Source organism: Crassostrea angulata, chromosome 4 (assembly GCF_025612915.1).
Source record: "Crassostrea angulata isolate pt1a10 chromosome 4, ASM2561291v2, whole genome shotgun sequence".
In the NCBI taxonomy this organism is placed as follows: Eukaryota; Metazoa; Mollusca; class Bivalvia; order Ostreida; family Ostreidae; genus Magallana; species Magallana angulata.
The window spans coordinates 7428683-7454802 of NC_069114.1; the positions used below are offsets into that span (position 1 = coordinate 7428683).

The 26120-nt window shown below is 33.2% G+C and overlaps 3 protein-coding genes across 5 annotated transcripts in view; 1 reads left to right on the forward strand and 2 right to left on the reverse strand.

The window, feature by feature from the left end:
- Positions 1–5999, reverse strand: part of LOC128179595 (protein piccolo-like) — a 61206-nt gene extending 55207 nt beyond the window's left edge. For both annotated transcript variants that reach the window (XM_052847055.1, XM_052847054.1), the window contains exons 1-8: positions 5863–5999; positions 5494–5576; positions 2233–2346; positions 1584–1683; positions 1409–1454; positions 1167–1294; positions 843–938; positions 99–160 (exon numbers count right to left, since the gene is read on the reverse strand). In XM_052847055.1, the coding sequence (XP_052703015.1) occupies positions 99–160; positions 843–938; positions 1167–1294; positions 1409–1454; positions 1584–1683; positions 2233–2346; positions 5494–5558 (611 nt within the window). In that variant the 5' untranslated portion in view covers positions 5559–5576; positions 5863–5999. The remainder of the gene's footprint in view (positions 1–98; positions 161–842; positions 939–1166; positions 1295–1408; positions 1455–1583; positions 1684–2232; positions 2347–5493; positions 5577–5862) is intronic.
- Positions 6000–6583: 584 nt separating this feature from the next.
- On the forward strand, positions 6584–17305 carry LOC128181312 (receptor for retinol uptake stra6-like). Of its 2 annotated transcripts, XM_052849671.1 has the most exons (19): positions 6584–6953; positions 7100–7159; positions 7241–7391; positions 7823–7883; positions 8067–8146; positions 8697–8833; positions 9181–9344; positions 9829–10058; positions 10585–10673; positions 11073–11134; positions 12674–12842; positions 13524–13599; positions 13921–13999; positions 14136–14184; positions 14305–14419; positions 15223–15324; positions 15538–15701; positions 16052–16228; positions 16400–17305. In XM_052849671.1, exons 3-19 carry the CDS (start codon positions 7276–7278, stop codon positions 16534–16536), a joined length of 2007 nt encoding a protein of 668 aa, XP_052705631.1. In that variant the 5' UTR covers positions 6584–6953; positions 7100–7159; positions 7241–7275; the 3' UTR covers positions 16537–17305. The 2 variants fall into 2 exon arrangements, with proteins under 2 accessions (XP_052705631.1, XP_052705630.1); XM_052849670.1 differs by lacking the exon at positions 7100–7159 and having other exon boundaries at positions 6585–6953.
- Positions 17306–17454: 149 nt separating this feature from the next.
- LOC128181313 (NKAP family protein CG6066-like) lies at positions 17455–24034 on the reverse strand. Its single transcript, XM_052849673.1, has 9 exons — positions 24017–24034; positions 21617–22243; positions 20988–21071; positions 20513–20562; positions 20240–20309; positions 20028–20134; positions 18781–18856; positions 18334–18483; positions 17455–18043 (listed from the first exon to the last, which is right to left on the reverse strand). Exons 2-9 carry the CDS (start codon positions 22213–22215, stop codon positions 17875–17877), a joined length of 1305 nt encoding a protein of 434 aa, XP_052705633.1. The 5' UTR covers positions 22216–22243; positions 24017–24034; the 3' UTR covers positions 17455–17874.
- Between the last annotated feature and the right edge of the window lie 2086 nt (positions 24035–26120).

The following is a 26120-nucleotide window of genomic DNA, read 5'->3' on the forward strand; positions in this document are numbered from 1 at the left end:
TTTGAAAAAATTGAACAATTCAAAATATTAAAATTTCATAACCGGTCTGATTGAAATAGACATAAAAATATATATATATCTGGAATTACAGTAATTACCCATTGCCATTAGAGACAGGAGGAGCAGGGCGGGGCGACATACACTGTCTGGGGCCGGTCGCCTGGAGAAAGAGAATTTTGTGATAAGAAAAGAAAACTTTGCATGTAACTATAAATTCCTTTCACACAAATCTGCCATTTAATATCTAATTGCAGGAATATAAAATTGTGATCAATCGAGCACCAAGCTTTGCTATTATTTAATGTAGTCCACAACTGTCAGAAAAATAAAAGCAATATTTCAAAACCCACTAGGGGTGCTTCTTACAATTTGATCTACACAGATATTAATTCTTTACATTTAATTAGGAATCTACAGTATTAAACCATCGCAATTGGAACTACACCCAGTACATGTTCATGAAAACTTAGACAAGGTTGAAATCAGTCAGTTAGACTAAGAATAATTAATATTGTTAAAAATTGTGTTAACGCATGTAACTAAGAATATCGGATACCACTACTTCCCTAAAACTCCATGTAATTAAGTGACAATTAAACAAGGTTAAAATCAATATAGAGCAATTAGGCTCAGAATAATGTGATAAATATATATATAATTTGTAGAGTCATTTTAATTTTGCATTAATCAAAGTTTTTTTCTTGAACCCATTGAGTTTTAAGCAAAATTTAAGGTTTGAAAGAGTTTAAATAATTTATGTTATTGATATAGTGATTTTAGACAAACGGCTTACAAACATGGTGTACCATTGTTACCGATCCCATGAATTTCAATTTACTCACAGATACAGGGAGGGACCGGTGTTTCTTCAGGGCACCTTTCAGATGGAACGCGGTGAAACATCCAGGACAATACAGCTCTGAGCACTGAACACACGACTGTAAAGAAATCAATTTGATATATTTTATCAATATCTCAATTTATTGAGTAAAATAAATATTGTTTGACTTCTTTACTAAAGATTGATTGTTCTAACTTAAAAATTCTAAGTCACTGTTTCCCTCAACCAGTTTGGAATATATCTAGTGTAATTTCAAATGTTTATTTCACTGTATAAAATACTTCAATTTGAGAATAATACATCAATTGTTTTATTGAGATCTTACCACTGCTGCCTTTTTCTCCTCGCATTGACCACATTTGGGACCCTTGACCTTTTGTCTAGGGGTCAAGGACACTTCCTGTTTGGCAATGTAGGCCATTGTTCCTGGCTGACTTGGTCTCTCTGGAATATCTAAATAACAAACAGGAGGTTGTAATATTGTGTTTTAATTGTCATAAAAGTCAGAAGAAGGTGAAATTTGATATAAGTAAGTTTTTAACATAAAAAGAATTATAAAATTGATACCAAGAGGTGTGTCTTTTAGAATTTTCACTTTCTTTTTGCCAGAACTCTGAAATAAAAAGAAAATAAAAATCTGTAAAAACAAGCTTGAAAACACACTATATATACTATATATAAAAGATATTCAAGTTGAACTTTCCACTGTGTGACAGCCTTATTAAGTACGTGCCATGTTTACCTTTGATGATGACGAGGATGAAGGCTTGTTTAATACGTCGGTCGCGTACGAGTTCAGGTTCCCTGTCTGACCCCGAGACCAGTACCCTCCTCCCTGTCTCCTGGAGACACAATAAAACAACTCATATTTTACTCAAGTTATCTACATTGTTTGGCTGTCACAATGCAACCAGATCGATCTCCAACACAGAAGATCTCAAAGGGTATAATGCACTATATATGTTTTTCATTTGGCTGTGTATAAATCATTTTAGGGTTTTTGGTGGAAAACCACTTAATATGCTAAATCAAGCAGGTTGTTATGTATATGCCATTAATATATGTGTTAGAATAGGAACAATCAGAAATATGCTAATTCAAATCCATGCTAACTTCTTCAAAATTCATTTTCTGCCAAATATCACACTTGTTAGATAAAATATGTTAGAACATTTAAAATGAGTTCTTCTTAATTTGGCTGGATCTTTACCATAAAAAACTTGATGATTAAATACTGTGTGCAACATAAGCATTCAGTATAAATATGTAAGAGTGATGTTATATCATTTTAACATTTATATGTGTAGTTTGAATGTTTATAATTATTGACAATGTATATACTGTAATAAAATAATGATTTTACTGTTAAGACTGATTCAAGTAAGTCTTACTCTCTTTCTTCCTTTTCTTTGTTCATCGCCAGTCTAAGCTCAGCCAGTCTCTCCTCCATCTTTCTGCTCTCAGTCTCAAGCTTACGAGTCTCATCTCGAGCTCGTTTGACATTGCTGTTAATATAATTTTAAAAATTCTGAAATTCTAAAGTGGTGTAAATCAATGAATCTCATTTCTTTCTGTACTTTGATATTTATTTGTTTTTGTATATTAAGAGCATATACAGTAAAACACGCTTATAACGAAGTCCCAAGGACGGGCAATTTAGCTTTGTTATAAGCGTAATTTGTTATATCCGTCAAGTTTACAACATGAAATAGAGTCTTGGGGAATGAAATTCACTTCGCTGTAGGCGTCAATTTATTATAAGCGTGTTCGCTATAACCGTGTTTTACTGTACTATTATAATAGATAAATCAAGCTACTAGGCAAAGCCTATATATGACTTTTATTCTATAGAAAAATTCAAACATATGTACATGATAGCTCATATGTAATAAGGGATTATCTCCATAGTACATGTAACTATATACATGTACATAATAGAGATTATCTTGAGTTTACTTCCACTAGCTAATAAAATATTGAAAGTATAGTATCGTGAATTTTCTTTGAATATTACTCTGACAGTAATTCAACATGTTATAAGGATTTATATAGATTGTTTTAAAAATAGCCTCATTTATAGATTTAAAATTCTTATCATTGCCTCAAATAAAAACAACACGCATTTGCCATAATAATGTCTTTTGCTTATTTTTCAAAAGGAATCTAGGAATATAAAGTTTGACTGATACAATTATAATAACTATAAGACTGTTACAGAAAGGTACTAATTTAACATTGACTCAGAAATGTAGAAGAGAACAGTTTAAAAATAGTTTAGATATACAGTACTGACCAGACCAAATCTAACACCAGAGCAGACCCCAAATAAACCGGCGCTGCCCTTGGTTTACTTTCAGGTTTTACTCAGGGTTTACTCTGGGTCTGCTTTTTGAAAATTTGTGTCCACTTGGGGTTTACTCTGGGTTTACTTAAGGTTTGCCTTTGGGGTTCACCTTATGCATGAAAGTGACTAAAGCAGACAAGTTTTTCATATCACCGTCTTATACCGTCTGTAATTCCTGCCCCTTGTATACTGTGGAATCATCATTGATTGTGGGTTACCAAATGTTCATGGCTTTCCTCGGTAACCCTTGCCCACGAATTCATCCCCATGAATGTATATATATATATATGATACAAGCATTTGTTTAATATTTATTTATGAAATAGAACTTGCTACCAAAGAAATTACATCCCTAGAAACCAGAAAATCTTTTGGCTATTATACCCTTGAACACTGACCCCCACGAACAAAAATGATTCTACAGTATTCCAAAAACACATGTAGCGTCTGCTTTCAGGGGTCTACATGTACTTCTGATCGGGGTTTACCCGGTACTCTATGTGTCCACTCTAGGTTTACTTTGGGTTTACTCTGGGTCTGCACTAGTAAACCCCAAGCAGACCCCGAAAGTAAATCCATGGTTTAGTTGGGGTCTACTTTCTGTTAAGTTGGGTCTGATTGGTACTGTACATATACCGCGTATATACATGTATATTGTGCAATTGCAGATTTAAGATTCTATAGCATACACTATAAAAGTCCATATAGTGAAGAATGCATGACCATCTGCATGTACGTAGGATTTCAATTAAATGAAATCAATAACTGAATTAAATTATGATAATCTACAAGTCGTGAATTACTTTTTATACAACACAGCATGCTCTGTATGAACTATACACCAGCAGCACAAACTTCCTGAAGCCATGCTTGTAGTGATGTTATACCAACACAAACTTCAAAGTACAAAGAGTACATGTACTATAACTAGGGTTGGATACCGGTACACGGTACCAATACCGTACCGAATAGTTGCTTTAAAAATACCGGTAAAATACCGTTTCATTTAATACCGGTACTAATAACGGTATTTCTGTATCTTTGAAACCTTTTTATACATTTAAAATGATTTTAAAAAACGATTTAAGACTCGCTAAAATCGAATTCTCCGCGTATTTAACAGATAGGCTAATTAACGAAATATGTGCTTTATCATTCTTAGTACAATACTTGATTCGACTGCCAATACTTTAATAAATCAATACATAATTTTAAAAAAAAAGTAAAATACATTTACAATAATAGTGTTTAATTTTATTCTGACAATAAATGTAAATTAAAGACAATATAGAGCAAACGTTTTTTTTTATTTATTTTCGTTCTATTTTCTAATGTTTCGTCAATTAGTGCGACCAAACAATGGCTGGCAACCGGGTAAAGCTCTCGGCTGTCTAGTCTCATTTCAGTAGGAAATCAGATGGTGGTGTTTGCAACCATTGTCAGTTATTTTGCCTGGGAAAAGGGGGAAACACCAGTAACTTTACTAAACATTTGAGAATCAGATTCAATTTATTTGTTTGTTAATCTTTTATTAAAAGATTGAAGCATAAACATAATTTGTAAACTCGTATGTTATTGTAGATATATGATACTATCTTTACAAATTATAACACTGAAAGATCAAAAACACATTTATTGAAGAAGAAAAAATCATCATTCTCATTTGTTAAGGTCTAGTACCGTATCGTTAAAAATACCGTATCGTTTCAAAAATACCGGTATGGTATCGTACCGTTTCATCCTTAACGGTATCCAACCCTAACTATAACACTACTTCTTGAACTTTGCATATGCTACACATAGCTGTGGAATATGAAGACTTGTCCATGCAAATGTTTTTGAATAGCAATGAGTGTTTTGCTAAACAGAAGATTTTCTTGAATAATTTCTTTATTACCACTAGGACACATAATACACATTTTCTCCAGATACTTACTGAAACCGTGACCTATATATACAATTATTGACCATAAAAATTATTTTTTTTTCAATCAAATATGAAGGAATTTTTCTAAAGCTACTGGCATCAGGTAACAAAACTTATTAAGGTATAAGAGAATAGAATGGCAGTCAAAGGAAAGGTCTCAGTATGATTTGATTATAATCATTTTATTAATTTACATTGATTATTCTTTAAAGTATAATAAAACTAAGAATTCCTTTATTAAATTGTATTTAAATATGATCCGTAAATCATTGATTTTACAAAATTGGAATGTTCATTCTATAACAAAAGAAATTCATTTACAAAAATAAATTAAGGTGAACTTATTATCTGATTTAGTTTGAAGCATCATATTTTACTTACTGTTGTTTAAGTCGGAAAGAAATATCTTCTTTAGATCGGGTGTTAGTGTTAAATCCGAATGACATGATGGAATGGAAGTTCTGCTGTAATAGGCAAAAAATAAAAAATAAAGTAAAATGAATATCCAGAGAAATTTATGATTATCATCACCTGACTTCAGGTTAACTTAACTAAATAAGTCGACGTTACATATGAACATATCACACCTTAATTAAATTTTTCACTGAAATATAGTTAAGTCGGCATTTAAGTAAATTCGAGCTGAAGGAATTCTGCTTTCCCGGGTGTTTTCTGCTACTTATTTCATTATTCCTGTTGAACATAAAAGTCTAATTCATAACTTAAACATTTTTAAAAAATAATTCTTACTTAATCTGGACCAAAACAGCAGTTATTTTGGTGTGAGCAAGTCCTAGCACCTTGTTAACATGGTAAACAAATACAGAATGCAATCTCGAACGAGATCTCGCGATAAGATGAAATCTCGCGTTTCGGAAAAAACGGTACTAAATTATCTCGTTCCCTGGTTATTTGGCCCCAGGTTCTGAAATTGAAAAAAAAAAACCAAAGAAAAGCATAAACAGTATCTATGCACTAATCGTATTTTCTTATTATAAAATTTCAAGTGGTCGAGAAATTCTTTTCTTCAAAATTTGAGTTATTGAAAGATCGTTGACTGTCACATTTGATAATTTTGAGGGACTGTATATATATATATATATATATATATATATATATATATATATATATATATATATATATATATATATATATAGGTACGTTGAAAAATATGTAAGCTACTGATCGAATCTAGCTATACTTTCATGCACAGCAACCTTAATCATTACTGACTGTAGTGGTAATTGACAACATATCAATATGTCCACGAAGAATCGTATCTACGTTTGCTTGGGGTTTTTTTTTCAAGAAAATTGACAATTAACAAAATAATTTTGTTCAATCTAAAATTAAAACGAGTATATGATAAAGAAACTTATATCGTAATGCGTGGATCCAGGATTTGTATATATCCAGGAGAGGAAAAGCAATGGATATTTATATGTATGCCCCTCATTATCAAGGGCAGTGTAAGGGCTCGAGTCATATATGGTGTCGCGATTTTGATTCATTTAATTGTTCGATCCCTTTTCCATCTCTCTATCCGTTTTCATATAGATCACAGCGTGTACTTAGATGACTTCTTTTTGAATGTACATGTATAACAAAAATCAACCTCTTAAGAGGTATTAATAAAGAGCCCCCATGCACTGGTTCATACTTATCAAAGTACAAGTACCTCCAGTGAATTAAAGCACCCACGGTTTCCTATTGTGATGAGAGCGGATGATCTTTTGAAGTGATCAGAATTCGTCACCGTATCTTAGTCGGAAAACCGGCCCAGGAGTAAATTTATTGTTTACAACTTAGCAATGCCCATCAATATATACTGTCCGATACATGTAAGTGGTGTTTTATTATACATAAATTGTTTATCACTTCATATATTAATCTGATAATGGAACCTGAAAATATATGCAATTTTTGTAGTTAACATATACATATTATAGTTATATTCTAATGCATCTATAATTAATATTTATGAAAGAAAAACTAAAGAGAGAGAGAGAGAGAACTAGAGGGAGAGAGACAGACAAACAGACACAGGGTGAGCAAGTACATGTAAGTAAGTAAGTACATGTAAGTAATTTCGTCTGCAAAGTCCAGTGTGAATAACAAAATTAAATAGTTTCAGACCGAGTTTGAAAACAGTCTTTTCTGGAAATGAATACAAGTATCACAAACAGCAGTGTGGACACCAGGTATTACTACGCCTCAGAAGTGGCCAGGAACCTTCGCAAGGCTTTCCTGAAAGCGTGGAAAGATGAATTTACCAAAAAGTTAGCGTAATTTTGTTGTATTTTTTATGTGTATATATATATATATATATGGTTTTTTTAAATTCATATACACCTTTTATTATGGTTAATATTCGAAATTCAATATAATTATATATATATTAATCGAAGTTGCATGCCATTGGCTAAACTAAGTGTCAGAAAATGTTTCTTCACTAAATCTAAATGCTTAAATATGCATAATGATATAATGTATGGATTCAATATTAAGCAGCCAGGGGTCATTCTACCTGCATTTGTATCTATGTTTATGATGCTAATAGTAAATAAATATCATGGATGTTATCGATGTCAATCAACTAAGACTATTTTACCTTTCTACATGCATGAAGCTACAAATATGTATGGATTCGATATATTACATGTAATCAACTAAGATTATTTCACTTATCTGCATTTGTATATAACTTCAGAAAAGACTGCGAGGAGCCCATCGATCGACAGAATATGTACGTCTTTCTGCTGGTTCCTGCTGTAAGTCCTCGTGACGTCATTGTCCTTCATTATGATATCAAAAGAAACATAAACTCGATAAGCAAGACATAAAAATGTTATTTCTATAGAGACGAAACAGATAATATGCGATAGCAAATGTAGCTAAACACTATGTACAAGCTTACAAATACGAAATTAACCCACTGTCCTCTCTTCTTACAGGTTTTGGTGGTCGCTGTTTTATTCCTATCAAAACTAGAAATCATTCAAAGGATATTACACGGAAAAAATGTAACGAGGAAGTAGGTTAAAGATATTTGCCTTATACTCCTCAAACGACTTGTTTTCTTTCTGTTTTGTTGGGGGTGGTAAATTGTAATCACCGTGCCCGTCCGTCCGTCTGTCTGTGCGTCTGAGTGTCTCTCTGTCTGAAGATATGTTTTTGTCAGAACCAGTACAACAAAATAGTACATCTCCATATCTCTGATTTAAAATATGCACTTGCTTTTTTCATATCATAAAATATACACTTGCTTTTTTCATATTTTCATATCATGCAGGACGGGAAAAAAATTTTCAAAACAGTTTTCCCAACTTTTTAGACTACGTGTACAGCAATTCAAATATCCAAATAGGACTATAATATACGAGATTAGGAGGGGTTACATTCAATTAGCATGTCTAACTATCTGTCTATCCATTCACCACTCTATCTATCAACCTGTATAGAAATTATAACATATACATGCAATTTATATAATAAATCAAAATTGTTTGGCAAAGAAAATATCAATAGAGATGTGTTTAAGAGTATGCGGATTTTATTGATGGTTCACGTTTTGTTACTTACAGACCTAAGGAAGCGTTCGGTTCGGACCGCTTTTCGTTTGCCGCTACATTCGGTGCACTGACTTTTCTGTGTTTTGAGATAGCCGTCAAAAGGCGCTATGTTATACGTACCGCTAACAACGGCCCATTCAGCGTTCAAAGTAAAATCATTGGTTTTATCTAAAACTTGTAATTATTTAAGTAAACATTGAACTTCTATTTTATAAAAGTCTGGCCATATATATATATATATATATATATATATATATATATATATATATATATATATATATATATATATATATATATATATATGCACACGTTATGTACCCCTGTTAAATAAGTTGATTATTTTAACATAGAACGAGTGAGAAAATGTAGGACCGAAGAGGGAGAGAGAGAGAGAGAGAAAGAAAGAGAGAGAGAGAAAGAGGGAGAGAGAGAGAGAGAGAGAGAGAGAGAGAGAGAGAGAGAGAGAGATACATAATTTCTAGGTTTATTTTTACAGTACTGGGAGCCGTTGTTTCTATCATCGTTTACTCCATGGATTATTTCCCTTTACTGGTCGCTCTGGCGGACAAAACATCGGTGGGGGATTTATTAGGGACACTTTACATTTGGACAATGACGTCACTGTACATCATTCAAAGACTTGGGTGTTACGGTGATGAGGTAAACCCTCTTTTTACTGATTCGTTTCGTCAAATGTTAATGTTGAGTGTTTGTACCATGTATTCATTTTTTAAACTTCAAGGAGTAAGGGGTCTAAAGATGAGAAGGGGTCGTTTTTTAATGTTCTCTCGAGCTATAAATAGACATATTTATGCCAGCAAAACCTTGTACGACAGGATTAAAAACAAGGAAGATAAAAACTCTTATTAAAAAAAATCGAATGATTAATAAACTTGATCTTTGCCAATAATACGAAAACATTGACTGCTGTTGAGTTGATTGCAAGGTTTAGTGACCCTGATTGTAAGGTTGTTGTACTTAGTAACCCTTAATGTCAAGGTCAACGATAACGACTTGTGGAGTTGAAGGTCATGGATGTATATAATTGATCGTTTTAAACTAGAGCAGTTTGTTCACAATCTAAAAATAGAAATTTTACATGCAGACGTTTTTTTAAAATATTTTTTGTTTTAATTTTCATCAGGGAAAGCGGATGGGGTTATTCATACAAAATATCCCCATCTTCATGTGTATGGTGTTTTTGTGCGTGAGTTTTCCCGCCAGGCTGATCCGGTCAGTTCGTAAGCTGATGGCGCGAGTTGTCGGGTCATTTGTGGAATTCTCGGCCCAGGAGATCGACAGAATCAAAGAGACGCCCCAGGGTCGATACGTACAGGGTCTGCTTAGGAAGAAATTGTCCTCAAGGAACCAATCGTAATAAAAAAGGATATTTAAAACTAACACTAGCCAAAAAAGGCCCCAACATTTTAAAATTTCATGTACTCAACTTATATAGTTTTCAGATCAAATCTGTTAAAGACGTGTGTCGTGATTTTTTAGGTTTAAAAACTCTCATTTAAGAATGAGAGTTAATCTGGAAAAAAAAATCAAGTCTGTTTGATAAAAATTGTATGTTAAATTTAAATTAAAATTTGAATTTTTTTTTTACTTTAAATATCTATCAAAGAAGTAGAATAACTATTAATTTCTATAAAATGTCTTTTGGGAAAAACATTCCAAAATATTTAAGTTATTCATTCACAATTTTTCTCAGTAAGTTATTCAAACTGCGACAATGTTAAAATTACTTGCGCAAAAATATTAAGACAGCTAAAATTATCAAGAATACCTTTTCTATACTTCTATCTACAGTTGTATATTTCAAAATTGATTTAAATTTGACAAAATACCAGTAGTCTTTTAAAATTAGATTACAACAATCGTATGCTTCATTTTGCAGCAAGAGCGAGCCTGACAACGTTTTTCAGGAATTCCTGAAAGAATATCTTCAGAAAGTTAAGGTTCAACTCACTTACAAAAAACTTCCAGGTATGGAAAATGAGCATCTAGCTAGGACACTGAATTTGACCCCTTTTCGCTACAATATTAAAACTACTTTCACCAATGATCAAATATATAAATTGACTTTATGCTCACTTGAAAAAAAAAAAGCTGCGGTTAACCCCTTGACTAGTCAAATTCAACCAGTTTTGGTTACGTCATACCATAGACTGATACCGCTGGATGATAAATAATAATTATTAAAGTATGTCAATGTGATCAATATATATCAGAGTAAATATCTTCAAGTTGAGGTTCGTAAACTAGTTATAGTTAAGAATTGTCTTACTCTTGATCCATCAACATAACTATTTGAAGTTTTCACAGTATACTATACATATACAATTATATACATGCTAATGAACTATCTTATTATCCTACTGCAAGACTTCCGGTACTCTCTCCGAATGATGTGCGTGGTGGTCGTCGGGATTCTTCTCATCTACATGGTAAGGTCGCCCACAAGGTCATCAATAGATACTAGTATATATTTTTAAATTAATTTGTATATAGTCTGTCTCAAGTTCTGATTTTCTTAAGTTTTTAACCATTTTCTAACAAACGTATACAGTCCTTTTCTATACGGAGATTTATAGTGGGAAACCTGACATATATTTCATACGGAGGTCAGTAGAAACACCTCGCATAGTTTTTCAACGTTATCATTCGTGTACTTTCTTGCCGCTTGCAATAAGCAGAATCCCCGTATAGACTTTTAATTTTTACCGTTTATTGAATCCTGATCATGACAAGCTAGAGGAAGCATTTCAAAGAATACATGTTGGAATTTTTTCATTCTTTTGAACTCCGAGATTAATTGTATTAATGAAGATTAAATGATTAAAAAATGTGTTGCATAAATATTTTGGGACGGAGTATAATTATGCTTTACCGATCTATATAGATAGTAAGGCCGTCCACTTGGTTAGTAGCTAACCAAAGCTTTATCAAAGTAAGCTAGCCTTTCTGGAAATGCGGAAACGAGCGAATACTAGTTCTATAATATTTTGTCATATCAAAGTTGTACTGTTCATATCAAAGTTGTACTGTTCATATCAAAGTTGTACTGTTCATATCAAAGTTGTACTGTTCATATCAAAGTTTTACTGTTCATATCAAAGCTTTACTGTTCATATCAAAGTCGTTCTGTTCATATCATAGTTGTTCTGTTCATATCAAAGTTGTAATGTTCCTAGAGTTGTACTGTTCATATCAAAGTTGTTCTGTTCATATCAAAGTTGTTCTGTTCATATCAAAGTTGTACTGTTCATATCAAAGTCGTACTGTTCATATCAAAGTTTTACCGTTCATATCAAAGTCGTACTGTTCAAAGTTGTACTGTTCATATCAAAGTTGTACTGTTCATATTAAAGCTTTACTGTTCATATCAAAGTTGTTCTGTTCATATCAAAGTCGTACTGTTCATATCAAAGTCGTACTGTTCATTTCAAAGTTGTACCGTTCATATCAAAGTTGTTCTGTTCATTTCAAAGTTGTACTGTGAATAGAGATTCAAACCGCCGGGGACAACTATTTTTTTTTAACTCGATTTAAACATTTTATAAATAAACGAATTATGAATTAAATTTAGAGGCGTATTTTTGATTTTGTTTTATAAAGAATTGTAATATATTATTTTGAATACATTATGTAACTTTTAGTTAAAGCAATATAAGCTGCAATTTTCATGCTGAATTTTTTTTTACGAAAATGTTATTTCCTACTAAATTGACAAAAATATCGAAATTCTGACGAAATTAATGATTCTTTTAAATTTTATTTATCATAAGAGTTTAAGTTATATGCATACTTATCATACTAGCAGGTTTTTTCAGCAAAATAACATTCTAAAAAACACAGCTCATTTTGTTTTAATTGTTTTCAATTTTAAACAGTATGAAGCCGTAATTTTCCTAGTTGTTTTTTTTTTTATGTTTTGCAGTGTAAGCTATTGTAAACGGAACTATATACCGTGATTTTATTTTCAGATATCGGCCGAAGTTCTTTTAGTACTGGTTCCACTCCTCTCTAACATATTATCCCAGATCTGGAAGACGATCGCACTAATTGACGAAATCAAGGAAGCTGAGAGCATCAGCACAAACTTCACCGTCGCCGTTCTGTTTGTAACCTGGGACGTCGCGACAGCCATTCAGGGTAGATATCAAACGATATCTGTGATATCAAATCAGTTGTTATATATGTTGTAAAGTCCGTATTGTTTGGTTTCAAATTCAATGATAAAAAGCATTAGGTGGCTGTATATTTTAATATCAATGCCTGTGTACTGCAGGTATAAATCTACTTTTGTTATACTGAAAAGTAGCTTACCACCATGCGGGTTAATATCATATACTGATATAACTGTGATATCTGGTACCAAAATTATCATGTACTGATATAACTGTGATATCTGGTACCAAAATTATCATATACTGATATAACTGTGATATCTGGTACCAAATTTATCATATAGTGATATAACTGTAATATATATCTGGTACCAAAATTATCATATACTGATTAACTGTGATATCTGGTACCAAAATTATCACATAGTGATACAACTGTGATATCCGGTACCAAAATTACTATATACTGGTATAACTGCGATATCTTGTACCAAAATTATCATAGACTGGTATAACTGCGATATCTTGTACCAAAATTAACCATTACTTACTGTGTATTCAATTAATGAAATCAATGATACCATGCAATTAAATGATATAATATATATCTTGACCACTAGTAATAACTTCTTTTTTTATCGAAACTCTACCGGAAACATAGGAAAGTTTGCGATTGTATAAACATTTTGTTCTATTCTTTTCTCAGTCTGTTCCATCCTGTCCGTCTCTCTAGGCTTTTGTATAGGACTTATGAACATCATCCACACTTTGACCTCATACAGGTAGTACAAAAGAAAAAAAAATTCCTTCTAAATCAGTGTGATTTCGTGGTACGGTTTTGTTCATTATTACAATTCGTTGTCCGACTTCAGTTTAGCAAAAACTGTCTATAGAGGTTTAAAATTTCGTTCTGATATTGAATTGTATTTGAATTTTCGACATTTCAAGTGAAGGTTTTTGACTGTTTTCATGTTTAAATCTATTCTCTTTTTGTTCGATGTAACACATATCTTCACATGCGGATAGTACTCCATCGATGCGTTGATACAAGTAGGTTATTCTTTGTAGCAATATATTACTTATGATACATATCTTGATTACAGACAGTATTTGATGGAGCTATACCGGGGTGACAATTCGCACATTCCCAAACGCAAAGATCAAAACAACACAGACATTTTGGTAAAAACAAAAATATTAAAGGAGTTTTACTTCTATTGAGTTCATAATAATTATTATCTTAGATATACATGGATCGGTTTATCATAATGCATAACGGCATTTCATTGATATCTTATAAAACTGTATATATTTTTAGGTTGGTAGCATGCGGTTTGCAGGGTACCAGATAGGATTCATAATTTTTGGTAATTTAGTATTATTCTCAAAGCTTAATTAAACAAATCCTAGACGAAACGGTCAAAAAAATAAGAAACATCTATATATCAAATTTGATGCTCTGTAATACTGAACTTTGAAAATTTCAGCGTACATGATGCAGATTACGCTTTTGTTTCTCTCTTCCTTCGGAATATCCTTGGTGTTCATCATAATAAAGTACAAACGTGAGGGCCCATTTATAGCCATCTTCAAAAAGATATGGTAAGTATGCTCAAACCCGCTGACAGTTTTTTTGATGGATGTCTCATCGACTTTCATTTCTTAAATCCATCTCTGTTGAAAACGAATAAGAATTTGATTAAAAAGATTGAATTTTCTATTTTTTCTTGTATGCATATTTAAAGGTTGATATTTTATTTGTAATGTTTAAAAACCTAAAGGAGAGGTCATCAAGGGCAAAGGATAAAGTTCGTATGTGTAGGTCAAGGTCACGTTACTATAATTCAAGGATATTTCTTTTATATTTCGGGACAAGGTAACAGTCCAATCAGTCCGACTAGGATTATGTTAGAGGTTACGGAGTAACTACAAAACCAGGGATTGGTTTATGTTCATATTTAACTATAAACAAAGCTTTATTTTGTCAAAGGTCATACATGTACGTTAGTACATTACAAGTACATATGTATCATGACTTACTCGTATTAAGTTAAACACTAGTTAATAAAAAAAAATTATATAAATTGTATCAAAACTTTGGCCGTCAATCCTAATAGTACTCTCTGAATAAATAACACCCTGCTGTTACATAGTAATTTTGTTACTGTATACAGGGTAATTTGTGCACAGTATAATTTTCGCCCTTTTATACCCTTACACAGTTTCTTCCTGCCTTGAAATCGCCCAGACACAATTTTGTTATAAAAGAAATAATTAAATTGAAACCAAGGAATTCGATCAGTCTTAAATTCGCCCGACGACTGTGAGGGCAAATGGGGCGAAAATAAAACGGAGCGAATATTTCCACGTATACAGTATGTTAACGGAACACTTTCGGTTTTCAGGCCTATGATCGTATTCTCGTTCCTGGTCTGGATTCTACAGATCCTGACAGCCAGATTCGTCTTCCTGCAGAATAGGGGCAGAGTTATGGCCATACAAAACAAGTCAGTTCTTTTTTATGCGACATTCATAATAAATTAATGTTCCCTAGTCTATTTTGTTTTTTTTATATTTTTTTTTTTCAATTCAAACAAGACTACAATCTACTCCTTAATGTGCATTTTATCAGAAAAGGCTAGTTATCACCTATTTCTATGTAGTTTACTATGTAGAGCGAGCTTACCATCTATTTCTAAGTTGACTCTTCATTATAACAGACAAGGCTACCATTTGTTCCTGTACTTTACGTTTATCCTGGACATCATTATCGGGTCCATGCGATGTCCCTACCGCCTCCTGAAGGCCGTCACCCTGGGGGCACTGACCCTGGCCAGACTGGACCACAGCTCTCTGTCCCGGGAGTTCGAGACTCTGGATACAGGTATAAACAACAGAACCAACAATAAATACACTTCGACAGAGAAATCAATTAACATGCAGCCTTGTTTTTAAACATTTTGACATAATTTCTTCTTTAACTTTTTTAAAATCAGTTGACATGCAAAAAGAAACATTGATAACAAATAGCAGGAATTATATCAAGTTGTTGATCCATTTTTACTCTTCAACCAAAGTATACAATATATCTTAACTTTGAATGAACGTCCCCTGTTATCAATGCCAGCAAACTTCTTGAAGCTCAAAGGTCATTAAATACATAGTTATTTGATAATCTGTTAATAACTAGTAGGTTTTCTTTTGTTTTTGTTTTATTTTTTTTGCTTTAAAAAGGTTTTCGAGCTTATGTGGGATTTCTTCATTTTGAAAATGTGACGTCACATCCGGTTCTGTTAACTTTTGTGCGTCTGCTCCTTGCCAGACCCAGTGGATTCGAACCAAAATGGAGAAAAATGAAATTGAGCTTAAAAGCATCCGTTGCTCAGGGAGAAGTTCATATTGCAGAACTTGGTGAGAAAGGCTCATATATTACAAATGCATTTTACAATGTTTACAGAGTATACTGCAACAACCCTAATTTGCTGAATCAGAGAATGTTATTCAAATTATCTCCAAGATCATTTACCCTGGAAAAATAAATTATTGATCCCCATCAAAAAATTCAAAGATCTTTTTTTTCAGGAAATGCATTCTGGAAGGACAACCAAATGTCAAAGAAGGCCTTAGCTAGACACCGCTGGCATCTGGTCTACACGCTAATGAAAAACCCCCAGTTACAATTTCTCCGAAGGACTACCAATGATTGGCTAGAAGACTAACATTTAACAAGCAGTACCTGTTCTTTCTTGTGTAGTGCAAGACTTTGTCATGCACAATTATCATAATTATACAACATGTGTGAATATTTTGATATCCAATAATGAAAACGACGTTTTCTAGACATGTACAAGTCTTTTACAATTCCATTATGGTGTGAAGGCATGTTCTATAAGAATGTCCTTTCTAAATCGTCTTGGCAAGAGGACTAGTGTCTATAGGGTACGACAACAAACAAGTGCAAGCATTTCAAATTTCTTGATAGGAATTATTTTGATGAGAATACATTTAGTAAAATGTTTTATAGATGTACTAATAGTTACCTTCAGGCACACTGGGCTATTTTACAAGCTCTTGTTAGAGCATCATTTGATATTTACTGAAACGCTCTTTATCTGCGTTTAAATTAGGTAAGGTTTGTCCGTGAGGTAAATTCTCAAAGGGAAATAACTCGGAAAATTTATGAACAATGGATACATTGGAACCATTCTCTTGCAAGAAGGTTAGTTACGCAAGCGAATGAAGCATAGCGGAAACACAATTCTGAAAAGGAAATGGGATTGAACGCACGAAGTGCTATACATAATTATTTGTGAAGCTACTGCAATAGATTTTTAAATTCATTTCATGTACATAACTTGAATCATGTTCACTGTTTGTTCATAGATTGTAAATAAACCATTAGCACTAACCAACAAGTGTCTATACAAAGAAGAGATTCTTCTAACAACCAAAAAACGTTACAAATAAAATAACATCCTCAAAATCCAATGGTTTTTTACTACTGGTGTATATGGTTTCTTTGATCATGGATCCACACAACACACGTGATACATGAATCTCAAGCTGCTGTATTTTAATAGAATGATTACAAAGACACTAATTTTTGTGAGTCCCAAATAAAAGAATTATCAACAGTGTTCTTGTAATAATATTATTTTAATATCTTTATTTTCATATTTACATACAAATGATGTTTTCCAAGAAGTATATTTTTTCTTTAATACAGTGCTTACATTGTAGTTCTAAGGTCTATTGGCAGATTCAAAATTATTTGTGTAATTTTCCTTTCAAGTTAACAACGTGGAACAGAGTTTGGTGAAATTTTTCGCTAAAACTTCCAATTTAAAAAAAATAAAGATCAGATTTAAATGCACCTATTTCATGAACCACACTCAGCATTGTTATCTTGGGATATCTGGTGATATCTACAGACATTTTATGATATTTATCTAGACTGTTTATTTTCTGTCTTCTTCTGAATCGTCTTCTTCTGCATAAGGATATTCTGCATAAGGATCTTCTTCTCTCTCTTGATATCTGTGGATATCTGCTGATATCTAGTGTTTATTTTCGGTCTTCTTCCGAATCATCTCCTTCATCTGTGTGAGGATCTTCTTCTCTCTCTTGGACCTCTCCTCATGGTTGAAGTTAGCCAGGGCTCGCTTTTCATCAGCACTATAAATTTGGTTCTCTTTTCTCAAACGAACGGCTTCCATTCGACGATGTCTGAAATAAGTCAATGAAAGCAAGTGTGTTAATTCATGAAATTATTACAAAATGGAAATCTTGAGAAACTGAACTGAAAATAGCCAAACATAATTTGGCCTATTCTTAATTTGTGGGGTCAATTGTGTTTTTTTTGTGTCTTTGAGTCAAACAAAATATCTGGTATATTAACAATGTGTGGTGAGAGAAGCATATGTTTATTAGTTTATAAAATCCATTTCATTGTAATACAGTATACATGTACATGTTTTAAGAGAGAGAGAGAGAGACAGAAATGTTTATCAACATACCTGCTTCCACTCATGACGTAGCCCGATTGCTCAAATCCATCGATTTCCTCACTGGTCAGACCGATTTCTCCTCTTCGTGGGATTCTCTTACCCTCTGCGATGTAGGCAGCCATAGCTGCACCTTCACCAGGCAACAATGCTTTACCATAGCTGTAAAGAGAAAGTAAATATTTAACACAGTACTGTTGTCAACAGAATGAAAATACTGGACATATTTGTAAAGAGAAAGTAGACATTAAATGACTTAATATACACATATGTGCGTGAGAAATGTACACGTAAAATAAAACAAAACTTTCTTAGAAGTTTTTTAAAATTAGATTCTCATGTTTTACATAATGTTTGTGTGTGAGAGAAATTCAAAAGAATAAATAGCTTTTATCTCTGTAAACAATACAATTTGAAGAGAATGATCGTTGTTAATGCATGTATATATGCAGTACTCACTCCATCCTGTTGACCGTGTTCTCGGGTTGATATGGCTGAGGACCAACTTCTTCATCCTCATCCTCTGATCTGTGAACTACAGGAAATACAGGGCATCTCATTACATTAAATATCTCTACAATGTAACAGTTCTTCACAACCCATAACAAAATCTCGTGACTCTCTCTCTCTCTCTGAAATCCCAAGTCACATTTTCTCTCTCCCCCCCTCTCTCTCTGAAATCCCAAGTCACATTTTTTCTATCCTCTCTCTCTCTTAAATCCCATGTCACATTTTCTCTTTCGCTCTCCCTCTCTCTCTCTTAAATCCCAGGTCACATTTTCTCTCCCTCTCCCCTTCCCCTCTGTTTATCTCTCTCTCCTTACCTGTTTTCTCTAGCCACATTGGCTCCTCCTCCTTTTCCTCTGTTTATCTCTCTCTTTACCTGTCTTCTCTAGCCACATTGGCTCCCCTTCCCTTCTGTTTATCTCTCTCTCCTTACCTGTTTTCTCTAGCCACATTAGCTCCTCCTCCTTTTCCTCTGTTTATCTCTCTCCTTACCTGTCTTCTCTAGCCACATTGGCTCCCCTTCCCCTCTGTTTATCTCTCTCTCCTTACCTGTTTTCTCTAGCCACATTGGCTCCTCCTTCTTTTTTTATCTCTCTCTCTTTACCTGTTTTCTCTAGCCACATTAGCTCCTCCTCCTTTTCCTCTGTTTATCTCTCTCCTTACCTGTCTTCTCTAGCCACATTGGCTCCCCTTCCCCTCTGTTTATCTCTCTCTCCTTACCTGTTTTCTCTAGCCACATTGGCTCCTCCTTCTTTTTTTATCTCTCTCTCTTTACCTGTTTTCTCTAGCCACATTGGCTCCTCCTCCTTTTCCTCTGTTTATCTCTCTCCTTACCTGTCTTCTCTAGCCACATTGGCTCCCCTTCCCCTCTGTTTATCTCTCTCTCCTTACCTGTTTTCTCTAGCCACATTGGCTCCTCCTTACCTGTCTTCTCTAGCCACATTGGCTCCTCCTTCTCTTTTTATCTCTCTCTCTCCTTACCTGTCTCTAGCCACATTGGCTCCTCCTTACCTATCTTCTCTAGCCACATTGGCTCCTCCTCCTTTTCCTCTGTTTATCTCTCTCCTTACCTGTCTTCTCTAGCCACATTGGCTCCCCTTCCCCTCTGTTTATCTCTCTCTCCTTACCTGTCTTCTCTAGCCACATTGGCTCCTTCTCCTCCTCCTCCCTCTCCCCTCTGTTTATCTCTCTCTCCTTACCTGTCTTCTCTAACCACATTGGCTCCTCCTCCTTCTCCGATTCGCTCGCACTGGACTCTGTCTCCTTCTTCTTCTTTTTCTTGGATTTCTTTTTCTTGTTCTTTTTGCTGTAAATAGTTGAAAAATGTACAATATATTTGGTAAACAAAAGTCAATCTTTCACATCACACATTAACAATAAAAGTAGAAACCCAACAACAAAATTGTCCCACCTTTTAGAGCTTTTCTTCTTGTGCTTTCTCTCCTTTTTCTTTTTCTTCTTGCTTCTTTTTCTTTTTGCCCCTGTCAATATAGAAACCAATTAATGTTGATTTTTTATCTTCACAAAATAGAAAGAAATATTAGTATATTATTTACTAACCAACCAACAAAATGTGAAACAATGTTACACTAAATGAATAATTTTACAGTTCAAAACAAAAACTATCCGTTAATAATGCATGCATAGTTTTGAAGTCCTAGTAAAAGAACTTAAAAGTTTATACCAGAAGAGGAGTCGCTATTCTCTGCTGAGTTCCCACTGTCTGACTCTGAACTGTAAGGAGAAACAAACAAAGCATAGGTAAGGCGGACATAGATAACACAAACATAGGTATACATGTACATTGTATTTATAGCATGAGCACTTAATAATTTTTTTAGAGAGAAAACAACACATAAATCACTTCCCATATATATAAGAAATTGTCCTATATAAGTGTATTTGAATGTTTGATATAAACAAATTAAAGATATTATCTATTATACACGGTAATTGACTCATCTATTGAAACCAACATACAAATAATTAGAAAATTTTCTCATAATTATGATCTGGGAGTAAGCTTTCACCCAGAATTTTACGTGATTGCCATGAAACTTGGTGGTAAGGAGAATCCACCTGTAATAATATATGCAAACGGGTAAAATACCAGCTAGCTAGGGAACTTAGTGTCACAGCAGTTTTTGGTGTTGACTTACTCTGTGAGGGTGGCGTGTGAGGGGGAGTGTCCCCAGCACTCTGGTATACCCATCTCCCCTATCCTCTCCCTCTCCTCTCTACGTCTAAACAGAAATACAAGTTTCATTGTCAGAACACTTTAATGATTATATATATATATTCATTCATCTATGACAATATTATTTCACTTTAAAATATACATCATGTATGATGTATGCAAATCTAATAGATGCAATATGCAAGATCTTATTTTTATTACATGTACATATTCTTTAATATCAAAATGTATATAAAATCTTAGAACTAGTGAATTAAATAATCTATGTCTTTCATGGAATAGTGTACATGCACATCAAAATCATTAAAACTTATTCAAATAAAATCAAATACGTTAAAAAGAATAGTTTAAAAGGTGAAGGGAATTAGCAATCAACTCGGGTTACCTGATCAAAGTTTGAAAACAATAGTCTGACAGCTTACCTCAAGCTGTTTTTATTTTTTGCACTTTTACTTGCCTTTGGAAAGCTATCAAAGTATTTTTCTATCTGCAGAATTCATTCATGCATTATCTCCCCAAATTTCAAAGGACAAGTGATAAGCATAATAAGATTATTCCATTATATTACGAAGTGTTATCACTGTAACCCACCTGTCAAAGAAGTCTGGGAGCATGCCGTTGTTCCCCCTGTTGTAGCGCCCCCCTCCTCCATGACCCTGGAAGTGACCAGACCTGCCACCACCCCTGCCACTGTTACCATCATCCCTGTCACCAAACCTCATCGATGTGACTCTGTCATCATGGCCATAGGTGTCGCCTCCTCTATCACGCCTGTAGGACGACGAATCAGGCAGGGGAGACCGTGATCTGTATCGTTTGGGTAAATTAGCTGACTTCCTGTCCGAGTGCATCCTGCCATTAGATTTTCTGTCTCTGAAGGGAGATCTTGATCTCGAGCGTCGTTTGTCAAACGATCTTGACCTGCTTCGGCTATCTGAACTCGACCCTGAGCGGGAATCAGACGACCGTGAGTGATTATGCCTGCCTCTATCATACGACCTTGATCTTGATCTGGCGGAGGTATTTTTCTGACTTTTTGATTTGCTTTTCTGTTGTCTTTCGTCAGATCTTGACCGCCTTGTCTTTTTTCTGTCAGGAGAGCTACTGTCTGAATCATCTGATGAGTCGGAGGAATTTGAAGGTTTTCTTCTTCTTCTACTGTCATCTGGACTGGAACTGTACCTTCCCATAATGTGTGTAAAAGGCTTACAGGTATATCTAATAAAAATAATTTTGCATGCATGATAAGTAATTCATAAATAAGAAATTAAATATTGAAAACTCTTATTAATTTTTAAAACCTCTCAATTTCTTCAACATTGAGAATAGAAGAATTCAGATAACACTGAGTGTGTTCAATTGTGTAAACATCAACATGTTTACATTAAATCTGATTGTGAGAGTAAGACAAGGTTGTGCATGTTATGGGGGGCAGTCTCAAAGTAAGATAGTAAATCTCAAAAGTAAAACTATTAAAGATTTTTTTAATCTGAGTCTGTAAGAAATCCATTAAGTTAACAGACACAGGTAAGTAACCTGGAACAAAATGAAATCTGCTCAAGAGTCCCACAGGCTGTACAGTTATCAGGGAATCTCGTAAATGCATTTTTAAAGCTTCATTCTGAAGTCAAAACTCAAAGGCCAAAACTATACATTTATATAATTTGATAGGGATCTCCCTACTACCTTGTCTTAGATCTGGCAATGAGGACTATGAAGTCTAAAATTTTGAGCTTAAATTCAAGATCTTTCTAAATATGCACCACTAGGGCCCCTGTAGATAAAAGAGTTATGAATTTTACTTCTAATTGTTGACGTATGGTCTTGACAAACGCCCCTTTGATTCATGAAGTAAAGTTAACAAAAGATGCCTCAAATCAGAGACAGAAATAACAGAGATTGGCAATTGATCAAAATCTCATGAAATCCCGCGGTCCCTATTGTAAAGTGTTCCCAGTTTAAATCAGTAAATCTTTCTAAGAAACAATTATATCGAAATATAAACAGCTAAAACCTATTACCAAAACATTCAAAATATTATATTTTCATGATTTTATGTCATATAAACAATATTGATATTAATATCAATTTTTTGTTTCAAAAATGTCTAAAACCTATGCACATTTTTCATTAAAAACAATTTACTTTTGGTTTATTAATAAGATCATGCATTATCTCAGTTTATTAAAATGTAGTTCTCAAAGTAAGGTTGGTCCCGTACCATAATTTTAACAACAAAACACGCTAATGGCGGAGTTGCCAATCTCTGTTAATATTTATGTCTCTGCTCAAACAAAAAATATCCATTGGACCCCCTGTGAAAAATTCCTGATCCACGAATAATGTCATAGAGAAGAGCAAATTAATAGATATATTTTAATTTTTTCCCATTGATTGGTATAAGATCAAAGGGGGTAAATGAGTTAGAGTTGGGTAATATTTTTCTCTAAAAATAGTATATTAACATGTGGTAAGGAATTTTGCAGTTACACTTTCCTAAACAGTGATGCATTAAAATATTTGATATCATAAATTATAGAGAGAATACAGGGCATAATATCCCTTGCATGCGTGTCCTGTAAAAGAACCCACTACCAATTGAAAATTGACTGTTTTTATTCCAAAATCTAATTTAAAAATTCCCAAAATATGTTTAGTATTGTTTTATAAAAGAAAGGATGCTGTTTTTGATGCTAAACTGAGTGACACATCCTTATATATGTCAATTAAAATATCAAGTGTTCGGTTACTTATGGTTTACTATGATTAAAGCATTAATTTAATTAGTAAACGCGTAATATGCAAATGAAAATCAAGAAAACTGTATAGGATTTTTGTTTTTTGCTAAATTGCATTGAGCCATATATGTTAAACTTTTTTCCCAAAAGAGCAATATTTCGACAAAAAATTCCCAATTGAAAGGGTACAGGACCCTGTACCAAAAAGGGTTAATTAAGCTCTGAAATAGTTTACTACTACCAGTTAACTTACTAATACTATGAATTTACGTTTTCGTTTCACTGATGTACGCAAGTAGGAAACAATTTTTGCCTATTAAAATTAAAGTCTTCCGGAATTGAAATCCGGAAAAATAAGAAATGTAAAACATATTATACAAGAAATCATATTGACGCAAGCGTCAAATGGGCCGCAAAATATATAATTGTTGTATGAATCATTGGTTGTTTACAGAAAAACACACCACATAGAGGAAAATAAGAATTGGTTGTACTAATTTTTATGGTAAATTTTAATATACTTTCAGCAACTTGTTTTGAAGTTTAACATTTTACTATTATCACAAAGAATCGATTTCGTTACTGTAAGCATTTCTAACGGAAATTGTATGATCATTGCCATAGTATGAAGTAGTGGAGAACACAATGATTTGTACATTACTCTAATACAAAGTTCAACTCATCATTTAAAATTTCTCTTGGAGATTATGTATTTCAAACCATTTTGGGTTTTTTGTTGTTGCATTGTATTGAATGAAAACTTAATGCATTAGCTTAATATATGATTTCAAGGGACCTCATAATAAAATAAAAATGGATTAGTTCAAATTTTCCAGTGAATTCAAATTTTCATTTCTGTCTTATTCTTGCGTTAATAATTAATATGATGTCATTTCATGATATTTTCTACCACATTTTACATGGAAATATAATAAATACAAAAGTCATTTTATTTGACACGACACATAGAAATTAAAATATATCATTTATATAAAATTTAATGACATTCAGGTCTGTAGTATTTCAGGTCTTAAGTATGTCCCGCATACCGTTTTGAAAAGAATGAAGAACTCCGAAATTTTCCGAATAGATTATAGTCTCGATAAAAACGCGCCAAATACGACAATCTACTAAGTATGACCTACTTTTCATTTACGAGTAAGACAAAAAATATGTGATATTTTCTAAAAGGCATAAAACATTTTTCTACATACAAATTTACTTTTAATTCATAAAAAAAAAGCATAGTATTAATTCTACTAAAAATGAACTATCCCGCAGAAACGCAGTAACAATATTTAAATGTGTATCAAATAACGGACCGCCTTCCGGCGGCCCGTAATAAACAGGGCACAAATAAGTCAAATACCACTGTAAAAATAATAATAATAAAACTAGAGCAAAGCTCGTTGCAAAGCAACGAGTGGGTCTTCCGTTAATGTCGGAATTAAAGCTGGAAGTTCCTGTAAGAAGCAGAGCTCTAAAACCAATAACAAGAGTAACTAAAATAAAAAGATGAAAAAATCGAATTATTCCTGGTACGACTTAACAAAATCCGAATGATTTTGAGTACGAATTAACAAAACCTTTCCGATTTCAAGAACGACTTAATTAAAAAAAATCCGAATGTGTTCAAGTACGACTTAACAATTATTTTTGGTAGGAGTTAATTTTACTTTGAACATTACATTATTTTTTAAACCAAGGACGCGGAATCAAAATTTCCGGAAAAATCAATTTTTAAACCCCGATATCTCTGTAATGCGTCGTTCGATTTTCAGACGGATTTCAGATTTGAATTCACCATGGCAAGTTCTATAAGACTGTAGTATTGTCTTATTTTGTTCAAAAAAATGAAAATTTCCAAAAATTGGAACTGCTTCCAGTTTTGAGCAAAATTAATAAAGAAATTTTTAAACCCCTCAGTACATTATAGAATTGATACATCTATCATCAGTAAAAATTTCAAAGCGATATCTTTAAAGTTAACAGAGATTTCTTCCGGACAAAATCACTTTTTTTAAATTTAAATATGGCCGCCAAATTTGAACGGAAGTGACGTAAATGCTGAAACTTTACCATCTTTGAGGCACGGTAACTTTACAAAAGCTCTGAAAATTTCATTGAAATCGGATGAAAACTTTTTGAGATATAAAGCCAAGAAGGAGTCAGAAAAAAAATAAAAAATAAAATAATAATAAAAAGAAACCGAAGAAAAACAAGAGGGTCTTCCGTTGGAAACGGAAGACCCTAAAAACACCAAAAAACAAAAAACCGACAACACACAATATTATATACATGTGTAATCGGAACCAGTACGACAAGGGCAATAACTCATGTGATCGAATGCTGACTCA